Below are 13,714 nucleotides of genomic sequence, written 5' to 3'. Positions count from 1 at the left end.
CACCTAACACATAGACCCATCTCAAAACTCATTACTTGGGCACTCCATTGCACTCCAGAGAGAAGAAATCAAGTTCCACGCACCAGAACACTGACTCAAGCTTCCCTAACCAGGAAACCTTGACAAGCCAATAGTCCAACCCCACCCACTGGGTAAAACCTCCACAATAAAAAGGAACCACAGACCTCCAGAATACAGAAAGCCCACTCCAGACACAGCAATCTAAACAAGATGAAAAGGCAGAGAAATACCCAACAGGTAAAGGAACATGAAAAATGCCCACCAAGTCAAACAAAAGAGGAGGAGATAGGGAATCTACCTGAAAAAGAATTTAGAATAATGATAATAAAAATGATCCAAAATCTTAAAAACAAAATGGAGTTACAGATAAGTAGCCTGGAGACAAAGATTGAAAAGATGCAAGAAATGTTTAATAAAGACCTAGAAGAAATAAAAAAGAGTCAATTAAAAATGAATAATGCAATAAATGAGATCAAAAACACTCTGGAGGGAACCAAGAGTAGAATAACGGAGACAGAAGATAGGATAAGTGAGGTAGAAGATAAAATGGTAGAAATAAATGAAGCAGAGAGGAAAAAAGAATCAAAAGAAATGAGGACAACCTCTGGGACAATGTGAAACGCCCCAACATTCGAATCATAGGAGTCCCAGAAGAAGAAGACAAAAAGAAAGGCCGTGAGAAAATACTCGAGGAGATAATAGCTGAAAACTTCCCTAAAATGGGGAAGGAAATAGCCACCCAAGTCCAAGAAACCCAAAGAGTCGCAAACAGGATAAACCCAAGGTGAAACACCCCAAGACACATATTAATCAAATTAACAAAGATCAAACACAAAGAACAAATATTAAAAGCAGCAAGGGAGAAACAACAAATAACACACAAAGGGATTCCCATAAGGATAAGAGCTGATCTATCAATAGAAACCCTCCAGGCCAGAAGGGAATGGCAGGACATACTGAAAGTAATGAAAGAGAATAACCTACAACCTAGATTACTGTACCCAGCAAGGATCTCATTCAGATATGAAGGAGAATTCAAAAGCTTTACAGACAAGCAAAAGCTGAGAGAATTCAGCACCACCAAACCAGCTCTTCAACAAATGCTAAAGGATCTTCTCTAGACAGGAAATGCAGAAAGGTTGTATAAACGTGAACCCAAAACAACAAAGTAAATGGCAACGGGACCACACCTATCAATAATTACCTTAAATGTAAATGGGTTGAATGCCCCAACCAAAAGACAAAGATTGGCTGAATGGATACAAAAACAAGACCCCTATATATACTGACTACAAGAGACCCACCTCAAAACAAGAGACACATACAAACTAAAAGTGAAGGGCTGGAAAAAAATACTTCACGCAAACGGAGACCAAAAGAAAGCAGGAGTCGCAATACTCATATCAGATAAAATAGACTTTCAAATAAAGGATGTGAAAAGAGACAAAGAAGGACACTACATAATGATCAAAGGATCAATCCAAGAAGAATATATAACAATTATAAATATATATGCACCCAACATAGGAGCACCGCAATATGTATGGCAAACGCTAACGAGTATGAAAGAGGAAATTAATAGTAACACAGTAATAGTGGAAGATTTTAATACCCCACTCACAGCCATGGAGAGATCAACTAAACAGAAAATTAACAAGGAAACACAAACCTTAAATGACACAATGGACCAGCTAGACCTAATCGATATCTATAGGACATTTCACCCCAAAACAATCAACTTCACCTTTTTCTCAAGTGCACATGGAACCTTCTCCAGAATAGATCACATCCTGGGCCATAAATCTGGTCTTGGAAAATTAAAAAAAATTTAAATCATTCCAGTCATCTTTTCTGACCACAGTGCAGTAAGATTAGATCTCAATTACAGGAAAAAAATTGTTAAAAATTCAAACATATGGAGGCTAAATAACACGCTTCTGAATAACCAACAAATCACAGAAGAAATCAAAAAAGAAATCAAAATATGCATAGAAATGAATGAAAATGAAAACAACCCAAAACCTATGGGACACTGTAAAAGCAGTGCTAAGGGGAAGGTTCATAGCATTACAGGCTTACATCAAGAAACAAGAAAAAAGCCAAATAAATAACCTAACTCTACACCTAAAGCAATTAGAGAAGGAAGAAATGAAGAACCCCAGGGTTAGCAGAAGGAAAGAAATCTTAAAAATTAGGGCAGGGAATGCAAACTAGTACAGCCACTATGGAAAACAGTGTGGAGATTCCTTAAAAAACTGAAAATAGAACTGCCATATGACCCAGCAATACCACTTCTGGGCATACACACTGAGGAAACCAGATCTGAAAGAGACACATGCACCCCAGTGTTCATCGCAGCACTGTTTATAATAGCCAGGACATGGAAGCAACCTAGATGCCCATCAGCAGATGAATGGATAAGGAAGCTGTGGTACATACACACCATGGAATTTTACTCAGCCGTCAAAAAGAATTCATTTGAACCAGTCCTAATGAGATGGATGAAACTGGAACCCCTTATACAGAGTGAAGTAAGCCAGAAAGATAAAGAACATTACAGCATACTAACACATATATATGGAATTTAGAAAGATGGTAACGATAACCCTATATGCAAAACAGAAAAAGAGACACAGATGTACAGAACAGACTTTTGAACTCTGTGGGAGAAGGTGAGGGTGGGATGTTTCAAAAGAACAGCATGTATACTATCTATGGTGAAACAGATCACCAGCCCAGGTGGGATGCATGAGACAAGTGCTCCGGCCTGGTGCACTGGGAAGACCCAGAGGAATCGGGTGGAGAGGGAGATGGGGGGGGGATCGGGATGGGGAATAAGTGTAAATCTATGGCTGATTCATATCAATGTATGACAAAACCCACTGAAATGTTGTGAAGCAATTAGCCTCCAACTAATAAAAAAATTAAAAAAAAAAAAAAAAGAATAAAAAAAAAAATTAGGGCAGAAATAAATGCAAAACAAACTAAAGAGACCATAGCAAAAATCAACAAAGCTAAAAGCTGGTTTTTTGAAAAAATAAAATTGACAAACCATTAGCAAGACTCATTAAGAAACAAAGAGAGAAGAACCAAATTAACAAAATTAGAAATGAAAATGGGGAGATCACAACAGACAACACTGAAATACAAAGGATCATAAGAGACTACTACCAGCAGCTCTATGCCAATAAAATGGACAACTTGAAAGAAATGGACAAATTCTTAGAAAAGTATAACTTTCCAAAACTGAACCAGGAAGAAATAGAAGATCTTAACAGACCCATCACAAGCAAGGAAATCGACACTGTAATCAAAAATCTTCCAGCAAACAAAAGCCCAGGACCAGACAGCTTCACAGCTGAATTCTACCAAAAATTTAGAGAAGAGCTAACACCTATCTTACTCAAACTCTTCCAGAAAACTGCAGAAGAAGGTAAACTTCCAAACTCATTCTATGAGGCTACCATCACCCTAATTCCAAAACCAGACAAAGATGCCACAAAAAAAGAAAACTACAGGCCAATATCACTGATGAACATAGATGCAAAAATCCTTAACAAAATTCTAGCAAACAGAATCCAACAACATATTAAAAAAATCATACACCATGACCAAGTGGGCTTTATCCCAGGAATGCAAGGATTCTTTAATATCCGCAAATCAATCAATGTAATACACCACATTAACAAATTGAAAGATAAAAACTATATGATTATCTCAATAGATGCAGAGAAAGCCTTTGACAAAATTCAACACCCATTTGTGATTAAAACTCTCCAGAAAGCAGGAATAGAAGGAACATACCTCAACATAATAAAAGCTATATATGACAAACCCACAGCAAGCATCACCCTCAATGGTGAAAAATTGAAGGCATTTCCCCTGCAATCAGGAACAAGACAAGGGTGCCCACTCTCACCACTACTATTCAACATAGTTTTGGAAGTTTTGGCCACAGCAATCAAAGCAGAAAAAGAAGTAAAAGGAATCCAGATAGGAAAAGAAGAAGTGAAACTCTTGCTGTTTGCAGATGACATGATTCTCTACATAGAAAACCCTAAAGACTCCAACAGAAAACTACTCTAGCTAATCAATGAATATAGTAAAGTTGCAGGATATAAAATTAACACACAGAAATCTCTTGCATTCCTATACACTAACAATGAAAAAACAGAAAGAGAAATTAAGGAAACAATACCATTCACCATTGCAACAAAAAGAATAAAATACCTAGGAGTATATCTACCTAGAGAAACAAAAGATCTATACATAGAAAACTATAAAACGCTGATGAAAGAAATCAAAGAGGACACAAACAGATGGAGAAACATACCGTGTTCATGGATTGGAAGAATCAATATTGTCAAAATGGCTATTCTACCCAAAGCAATCTATAGATTCAATGCAATCCCTATCAAGCTACCAACGGTATTTTTCACAGAACTAGACCAAAGAATTTCACAATTTGTATGGAAATACAAAAAACCTTGAATAGCCAAAGTAATCTTGAGACAGAAGAATGGAACTGGAGGAATCAACCTGCCTGACTTCAGACTCTACTACAAAGCCACAGTCATCAAGACAGTATGGTACTGGCACAAAGACAGAGATATAGATCAATGGAACAGAATAGAAAGCCCAGAGATAAATCCATGAACCTATGGACACCTTATCTTCGACAAAGGAGTCAAGGATATACAATGGAAAAAAGACAACCTCTTTAACAAGTGGTGCTGGGAAAACTGGTCAACCACTTGTAAAAGAATGAAACTAGAACACTTTCTAACACCATACACAAAAATAAACTCAAAATGGATTAAAGATCTAAATATAAGACCAGAAACTATAAAACTCCTAGAGGAGAACATAGGCAAAACACTCTCCGACATAAATCACAGCAGGATCCTCTATGACCCACCTCCCAGAATATTGGAAATAAAAGCGAAAATAAACAAATGGGACATAATGAAATTTAAAAGCTTTTGCACAACAAAGGAAACTATAAGCAAGGTGAAAAGACAGCCCTCAGATTGGGAGAAAATAATAGCAAATGAAGCAACAGACAAAGGATTAATCTCGAAAATATACAAGCATCTCCTGCAGCTCAATTCCAGAAAAATAAATGACCCAATCAAAAAATGGGCCAAAGAACTAAACAGACATTTCTCCAAAGAAGACATACAGATGGCTAACAAACACATGAAAAGATGCTCAACATCACTCATTATCAGAGAAATGCAAATCAAAACCACAATGAGGTACCATTTCATGCCAGTCAGAATGGCTTCTGTCCAAAAGTCTACAAGCAATAAATGCTGGAGAGGGTGTGGAGAAAAGGGAACCCTCTTACACTGTTGGTGGGAATGCAAACTAGTACAGCCACTATGGAAAAGAGTGTGGAGTTTTCTTAAAAAACTGGAAATAGAACTGCCGTATGACCCGGCAATACCACTTCTAGGCATACACACCGAGGAAACCAGATCTGAAAGAGACATATGCACCCCAATGTTCATCGCAGCACTGTTTATAATAGCCAGGACATGGAAGCAACCTAGATGCCCATCAGCAGACGAATGGATAAGGAAGCTGTGGTACACATACACCATGGAATATTACTCAGCCGTTAAAAAGAATTCATTTGAATCAGTTCTAATAAGATGGATGAAACTGGAGCCCATTATACAGAGTGAAGTAAGCCAGAACGATAAAGAACATTACAGCATACTAACACATATTTATGGAATTTAGAAAGATGGTAATGATAACCCTATATGCAAAACAGAAAAAGAGACACAGATGTACAGAACAGACTTTTGAACTCTGTGGGAGAAGGGGAGGGTGGGATGTTTCGAAAGAACAGCATGTATATTATCTATAGTGAAACAGATCACGAGCCCAGATGGGATGCATGAGACAAGTGCTCGGGCCTGGTGCACTGGGAAGACCCAGAGGAATCGGGTGGAGAGGGAGATGGGAGGGGGGATCGGGATGGGGAATACATGTAACTCCATGGCTGATTCAAGTCAATGTATGACAAAACCCACCGAAATGTTGTGAAGTAATTAGCCTCCAACTAATAAAAATAAATGAAAAAAAAGAAAAGCAGAGACATTACTTTGCCGACAATGGTCCGTCTAGTCAAAGTTATGGTTTTTCCAGTAGTCATGTATGGATGTGAGAGTTGGACTACAAAGAAAGCTGAGTGGTGAAGAATTGATGCTTTTTAACTGTGGTGTTGGAGAAGACTCTTGAGAGTCCCTTGGACTGCAAGGAGATCCAACTAGTCAATCCTAAAGGAAATCGGTCCTGAATATTCATTGGAAGGACTGATGTTGAAGCTGAAACTCCAATACTTTGGCCACCTGATGTGAAGAACTGACTCATTTGAAAAGACCCTGATGCTGGGAAAGATTGAAGGCAGGAGAAGAAGGGGATGACAGAGGATGAGATGGTTGGGTGGCATCACTGGTTCGATGGACATGAGTTTGAGCAAGCTCTGGGAGTTGGTGATGGAAAAGGTAATCCTGGAGTGCTGCAGTCCATGGGGTTGTAAAATGTCAGACACGACTGAGTGACTGAACTGAACTGATGTGGAAACAAAAATACCAGTTTGGATTACTTTAAAAATTAAATACATACACTGATGAAAAAAATCAAAGAATATTTAAATAAATTGAGAAATACTGTGTTCGCAGATTGGAAAACTGAACATAGTAAAGATGTCAGTTTTTTAAAATTCATGTACAGTGTATGCAGTTGCTATTAAAATTACAGCAAGAATATTCTAAAATTTATTTGAAAAGTCAAAGGAATTAAGAATAGAGAGAGCTATTCTGATAATGAAAGGAATCATTCCATTTCATTTCAAGATTTATAGCTAAATTAATCATGACAGTTTAGTAGTGTCAGAGGGAAGGACACATCAGTAAATAGAGCAGAATAGAGGACTTAGAAATAGCCCCATACGAGCACGGCCGAGTGGTTTCTGACAAAGGTGCAAAGGCAATTCCATGTTGAATGGATAGTTGAAATGTTGCTGGAGCTGTTGGCTACCCAAAGGCAAAAGATCAATTAAACATTGAAATACCCAATGTTTGGAACACAACACAGTTAAAAATCTTCAGGACCTAGGAGTTGGTGAAAAGTTCCTTTTCATGACATCAAAAGCATAAAGAACAAACTTGATAAATGGTACCTCATGAAAATTCAAAATTTTTGCTCTGGTTCAAAACCCTGTTAAGTGGATGGAAAGACAAGCTACAAATTGGAAGAAAGTATATACAAACCATATGTAAAAGAGTTCTGAAAACTCAACATTAGAAGAAAATCATTACAACTAGAAAATGGGTAAAAGAAATGACATTTCACTGAATGTGTGTGAATGGCAAATACATGAAAAAATGTTTAACTTCTCTAGCCTTCAAGGAATTGAATAGGAAGACTTGATCACCACACATCTACTAGAGCAACTTAAAGGAAGAGTAGCTGTAATACTAAATAATAGGCTGGCGTGTGGGAGAAAATGTATATCTCTGTGGAGATAGTGTGGATATTGGTGTATGTATGGAGATACATCAATATTGTTGGTGTGAATATTAAATGGGAAACCACTTCAGAAAGTGCTTCAGCTGTTTCTTGAATTGCACATGCAATATTGTTAATAGCTTCAATTTTTTAAGGCCATTCAGTTGTAACATTTTTTCTGTCTTGACGGAGGAGTGTGGCCTCTGAAAACAGTGCCTTGATTGAGTACCATGGAAAATTGCCTTTTATTTCTGGAATTTTGCAGTAAGTTTGGAATAAAAGATTAGGAGCTATAGCGGAAATATTGGTAGGAATATTGGTAGGAAGCTTTAATAAAGGAAAAAGTGCTCTGCGGAAAGATATACCTACGGAAAAATACTCTTACAGATTCCTTAAAGATTTTAAAGGGTTCATTATCAGCATGACTGGATTTTAGATTTGACTCTTAGTTCATTAAAATCTTCAAGCTGTAATGTGTATGGACAGGTAGAAAAGTAGGACTGAAATGTAGACCGTATATAGAGTATGATTTAAAGTTTCAAGTTAGATCACTGGCACTAACGTCACTTTCATGTCTTGTAATAGGGTTGACATTTTAGGACATTCTTTTGAATCAAGGGCAGGAAGTTCTGTACACATTGAAAGAATGCTTTAAAAACCACAGTAATGAAGACTGTTAAGCATTGCTGTATCATTGATATGTTTTGTAGTTGTATTTGGATTTCTCAGATACTTTTCAGAAACTTGATTACTGAATTTCCCATTTTCTAGGAAGTCACTACAGTTTTGGTGTCAGATTTGGGCTTGAGTTCCTGGTGTGTGAGTTTCTAGCAGGATGCTTTTTATAAACTATCTGTCATCGTGAAGCTTAATTGAATAGAGTTGTTAAGGAGGATTAAATGGCATAACAAATAGTGTGTCTGGTGACTGGGTCAGCGCAGTGCCTGAGACACAGAAAGCACTAAGAAGCTGTTAATTTCTCTTCCTACCCAGGAGCAGCTTTTCAAACTCAGTGGCATACAGATGTAGTTCTGTGTTTTGTTATTCTAGAGCTATTTGTTAATGAATATTGTGGCAGTATAGCCTACCATAAGCTGCTTTGATTAGATGAGTGAGGGCTGACAGTTCTGGAGGTGAGGTGCCAAGTTTCAGCATTAATCGCCTTCACCTTCCCTTCTCACCCTGTCAGACTTCTGTTTTGTGAAATGTTGGCAGGGCTGCCTTTGGAGATAGTGCTGCTTGATCTCAAGCTGGGCCAGATGGCTGATGCTGGGCCAGGCTTAGGTTCCTGTTACCTGATGAGACCTGAGATTTGTCCTTGATTCTTCCCTTCCCCTTTTTGTATACATTCAGTTGGTCACGGTGTTGCTGATTGATCCCCAAGTATTTACCTGACTCATATGTCTTCATCATGCCTGCCACTGCTGCATGTCAGGAGTTTGTCATCCCAATTAACTGTAAAAGCTTCCTACCTTCTCTTGCTTCTTAACTAGTTGGGATTCTGCCCTGTAATTTATACCAGAGGCAGCTTTCTAAAATGCGAATTTGATTATGGCAGCAGGGTTAAGACCTTCAACTTCAGAATCAGAGCTTCCAGGGTTCAAATCCCATCTCTGCCTTGTCTAATTCTGGACAAGTTCTCTGTGCTTCAATTTCTTCATTTATTAAAAAAGGAAAAACAATTCAAATCTGACTTGCAGTCACCTGGAAAGATAGCTAAATGTACACTGCCTGGCTCCCACCCTAAATTCTGGTTCCCTTGAGAAATTAATAGCCTGTAAAAAGCTTCTCAGTTGATTCAGATGCCCTTTTTTGAGTCCTCCTGAGGCCCTGTGCATGGTATCACCCTTAGGCTTTTGTGCTCATTGTGTCTGATACCTGGGCCTCCTTTGCCTGGTTAACTTCTTTTTTCCTTCTGAAACTCGGGTCAGAGTTTCACTCAGCTGGGAAGTGTCTGACTTTCTCTTCCTTGATTTGGTGCTTTGGAAAGTCACCACCAGTACAGTGGTTTTGTATTCTGTGTGAAGTCACTCAGTCATCTCCGACTCTTTGAGATCCCATAGACTGTAGCCTACCAGGCTCCTCCGTCCATGGAATTTTCCAGGCAAGAATACTGGAATGAGTTGCCATTTCCTTCTCCATAATCTCCCTCAAATACACTGTGTAAAATATAGGACCAAAGAGAACACATTCAATTCTAATGTGTCACTTAAAGGCATTAAATTATTTTGTGGCATTTAGCATTTTGCAGTTCCTGATTTACTCATTTTCTCTCTCTCTGTCTCTCCTTGAAGCTTCTTGAGTATAAATTCTGTGTCCTCAGTGTCTTGTTACATAATCTTAAAATTTGTTGTTGTTTAGTTGCTAAGTTGTGCTTGACTCTTTTGTGATCTCATGGACTGTAGCTCACCAGGCTCCTCCTTTCCATGGGATTTTCTAGACTAGAATACTGGAGTGAGTTGTCATTTCCTTCTCCAGATCTTAAAATTACATATTTCATATTAGGAATTGTTTTTGTTGAAGTGAAACACCTTTGCAACAAGGCACCTACCAGTGGAGGCCATGTTGCATGAGGCCCTTGTTTTCTTATTGCATCATTATTTGAATTCATACACCTTTTCTACTTGTGTGTTTCAAACTGACCTCCTTTGTTTCCTGTAGGTTTTAATTGAATTTAGTTTGTTTTGCTGTAAATAAAATAATATTGGCAGATGAGGATGTTGGGGGATGGAACCAGAAGCGAAACCAGGAATGTAAAAGACTGTGAGCAGGTTTGGTTCTGGATTTGGGGGCTGTTTTATGTGTTTTATTTACTCAGTCATTCCTATTTACATTTGGATGTGTGGTTATGAGTTGCTGAAAGTACTCAAACTGTTTGCATCTTTGTTTCCCCTCAATGAAACTTCCTTTCAACTCTAAAAATTTCTACTTTTCCAAATAAAGCTACAAAGATTTCCAAAGATTTAGGTTTTACTGATAATCAAATAATAATATTTTTCTCTTTTAAGTTCTTTTCATTTTATAAATAACTCCATTCAGATATTCACACACACAAAAGAAACTTTGGTGTCAGCAAAAGTGAGTTTTTTTTTCTTCTTTAGGGTTACTTGAATACAAGCATGACTTTCCTTTTCTTGATTACCTAGATTTTCTCCCTGGAGCTCCTCATTACAACTCTTTCTGGGTTTGAGTGTAACTCAGACTTCATTGAAGATGCAGAGAGTCTGAATAAATACAACCCAAGTGTTGTCATGAAAGAACTTGTCAAGTGAATTTTTTTTCACTGGGCTGCCAATGCATGAAAAATGCTAAAATGAAAAGAAAAAATGTTTTCTGTAAGTGAATATGGTAGATTTATTATTTTGGTCTTGAGTAACATTTGGGTCTCCTTTGCTTTCATTTAAGTGCCAAGGATGATATTGATCTTGATGCCTTGGCTGCAGAAATAGAAGGAGCTGGTGCTGCCAAGGAGCAAGAACCTCAAAAGGCAAAGGGGAAAAAGAAAAAGGAGAAAAAAAGACAAGACTTTGAGTAAGTAGATTTTAAATATATTTGATTTTTCTTAGCTTTGGTGCTAAATTTACTTATTAAACTGAGTCAGTGTCTCAAACTGTATTTTAACCCATTTCCAGTGAAGATGATATCCTGAAAGAACTGGAAGAATTGTCTTGGGAAGCTCAAGGCATCAAAGCTGACAGAGAACCTGCTGCGGTAAAGGTGAATACAGATCACTGTTACTTGTTCATGCTTCTTCCTAGCTCCATTTTTAGGGACTGCCTTTGGAAATTTGTGAGCAATATAAGTATGTTGGTTAGAAGTTTCTAGCTGATGCCAAAGGGGGAAAACAGTTTTTAGGAAAGCAATAATGAATTTTGAAGTCTTTCACAGATATAAAGATGTTTTATTTGGGAGTCTAAAGCTGTTTCACTTTATATTGCCAGTTTATAAAATTGGTACATTTGGAAATGCAACATTTCACAACACTACCTCCATATTCTATATTATTTCCTTTCCATCCTTTGAAATTGGATAAGCCTCAGAGTAATGAGAGAGGGGTAGATACTTTTTCTTTCAATTTTCCCCCTTAGGTTTTTTATGCCATGTGAAGAAGGTAGTGAGGTGGACTGTGATTAGTGTCTACTTCAGAGCACCTGAGTTCCAAAACTTACAGTGACTGTGAGATGTGCTTGAGTCCTAGGCCAGCTTCTGGTACTTGCTTGAGTTTTATATTCTTACGAAAGAACCATATTTTAAAATTCTTTTGATAGTTTTTTCCATGTGTACTTAATGAAGTACATGACTTTGAACAGCTTCAGTTATTAAAAAAAATAAAATATAATGCTGTTAATATTTCTAACAGTGGACATGTTTTAGCCAACAGAAAATAATGAAGATGAACCCATCTCAAAACAAGATAAGAAAAAGAAAGGACAGAAAGGCAAAAAACAGAGTTTTGAAGATAATGATAGTGAAGAATTGGAAGAAAAAGATTTAAAATCAAAAAAGACTGCAAAACCCAAAGTGGAAATGTACTCTGGGAGTGATGATGATGATGATTTTAATAAACTCTCCAAAAAAGCAAAGGGGAAAGCTCAGAAATCAAATAAGAAGCGTGATGCATCAGAAGAGGATGAGGATAACAGTAAAAGAATTAAAGAGCGTATGAGAGCACATTCTTCTGGTGAAAGTGGTGATGAATCGGATGAATTTTTGCAATCCAGGAAAGGACAGAAAAAGAATCAGAAAAACAAGCCAGGTCCTACTGTCGAGAGCGGGAATGAAGATGATGACTCCTCCTTTAAAATTAAGACAGTGGCTCAAAAGAAGGCAGAGAAGAAAGAGCGTGAGAGAAAAAAACGGGATGAAGAAAAGGCAAAACTGCGGAAGCTGAAAGAAAAAGAAGAGCTGGAGTCTGGTAAAAAGGATCAGGGTAAACCAAAAGAATCTCAGAGGAAACTTGAGGAGGAACCAGTGAAATCCAAAGTGACACTTGACTCTGGAGCAGCTCCTGCCTCTGAAGAGAAAGGAGAGGGTCCCACAGGTGCAGAAGGTTGGTAATAATACTGACGGAAGGGTCAGAGGCTTGGATTCATAGTTAGTTCCTTTATTTATTTGCTGTGCTGGGTTTTGTTGCTACGCACAGGCTTTCTGTAGTTGCAGTGAGCGGGGGGATACTCCCTTATTTGTGGTGCGTGGGCTTCTCATTGTGGAGGTTTCTCGTTGCAGAGCTCAGGAGGTTCTAGGAGCTTGGGCTCAGTGGTTGTGGAGCATGGACGTAGTTGCCTCGCAGCGTGTGGGACCTTTCTGGGCCAGGGATTGAACCCTGTCCCCTGCATTGGCAGGAGGATTCCTAAACACTGGACCACTGGGGAAGTTTCCAGTTAATCTGAATTTTGATTGTTATGCTCCAAAGTCATTTTGTTATTTATCCTTGGTTATAAGGGTACTGAGTTGTAAGATGCATTAAAAAAAATTAGTCTAAGTACTCTTTTTAAATTGATTTTTGTTGTTAAACATGTATGTAGTATAAAATATCTTTCAAATGAGTTGTACACAAAGTAGGATTTTCGTGGAATTTCACTTTGGAAAACAACTTTTTGCTGCTGATGAAGACTGGAAGTTGCTTAATGAAAAATTTATTGTTCCTTTTGATAACTCAGTGTGAGATGATACCTGAATTCTCTCCTGTTGTTAAAAACCTAATTCAGGTTTTCAAATGAAAATGAAATGGAAAAACAATATACTAAAATTAGTTAACGTCTTTTAAGCAATAGTGAGCCATGTTTTTGTACTGGAACCAATTAACAAAAAAAAGCTATCTAGTTAAACTTCCCCCTCTTATTCAGAATGAAAACAAAGAGCAAATGATTTACATAATTTTTCTTTTAGACTGGAAAACTTTTGATGGGAAGATTGGCATAGCTTTTTAACCTCTCAAATTCTTATTGTCTGGGCATCTTTGAGGAGAACCATCATGAATGTAGCTTCAGAAGCTTTAATTCTTTAGTATAATGCTGTAGAGTTCTTGGAACATATTTGTATTTTTGTGTTTTATCCTAATATCTGTCCCCTTAAGGTAGACTTCTTATCTCCATCCTACAGAAGCATTAGGTACGGTGTATCCTCTCCCTTCTGACAGCATCCTGCTGTCTTCTTGAATCCGTTAGGA

The 13,714-nt window shown here is 37.7% G+C and overlaps 1 protein-coding gene across 2 annotated transcripts in view; it reads left to right on the top strand.

The window, feature by feature from the left end:
- Nucleotides 1-13,714, top strand: part of EIF5B (eukaryotic translation initiation factor 5B) — a 75,346-nt gene that overhangs the window by 22,301 nt on the left and 39,331 nt on the right. For both annotated transcript variants that reach the window (XM_043918610.1, XM_043918609.1), the window contains exons 2-4: nt 10,951-11,076; nt 11,178-11,262; nt 11,920-12,595. In XM_043918610.1, coding sequence (XP_043774545.1) covers nt 10,951-11,076; nt 11,178-11,262; nt 11,920-12,595 — 887 coding nt within the window. The remainder of the gene's footprint in view (nt 1-10,950; nt 11,077-11,177; nt 11,263-11,919; nt 12,596-13,714) is intronic.

Source organism: Cervus elaphus, chromosome 11 (genome assembly GCF_910594005.1).
Source record: "Cervus elaphus chromosome 11, mCerEla1.1, whole genome shotgun sequence".
Classification (NCBI taxonomy): domain Eukaryota; kingdom Metazoa; phylum Chordata; class Mammalia; order Artiodactyla; family Cervidae; genus Cervus; species Cervus elaphus.
Note: the sequence above shows the minus strand (reverse complement) of the source record. Positions and strands in the feature narration are given on the sequence as shown.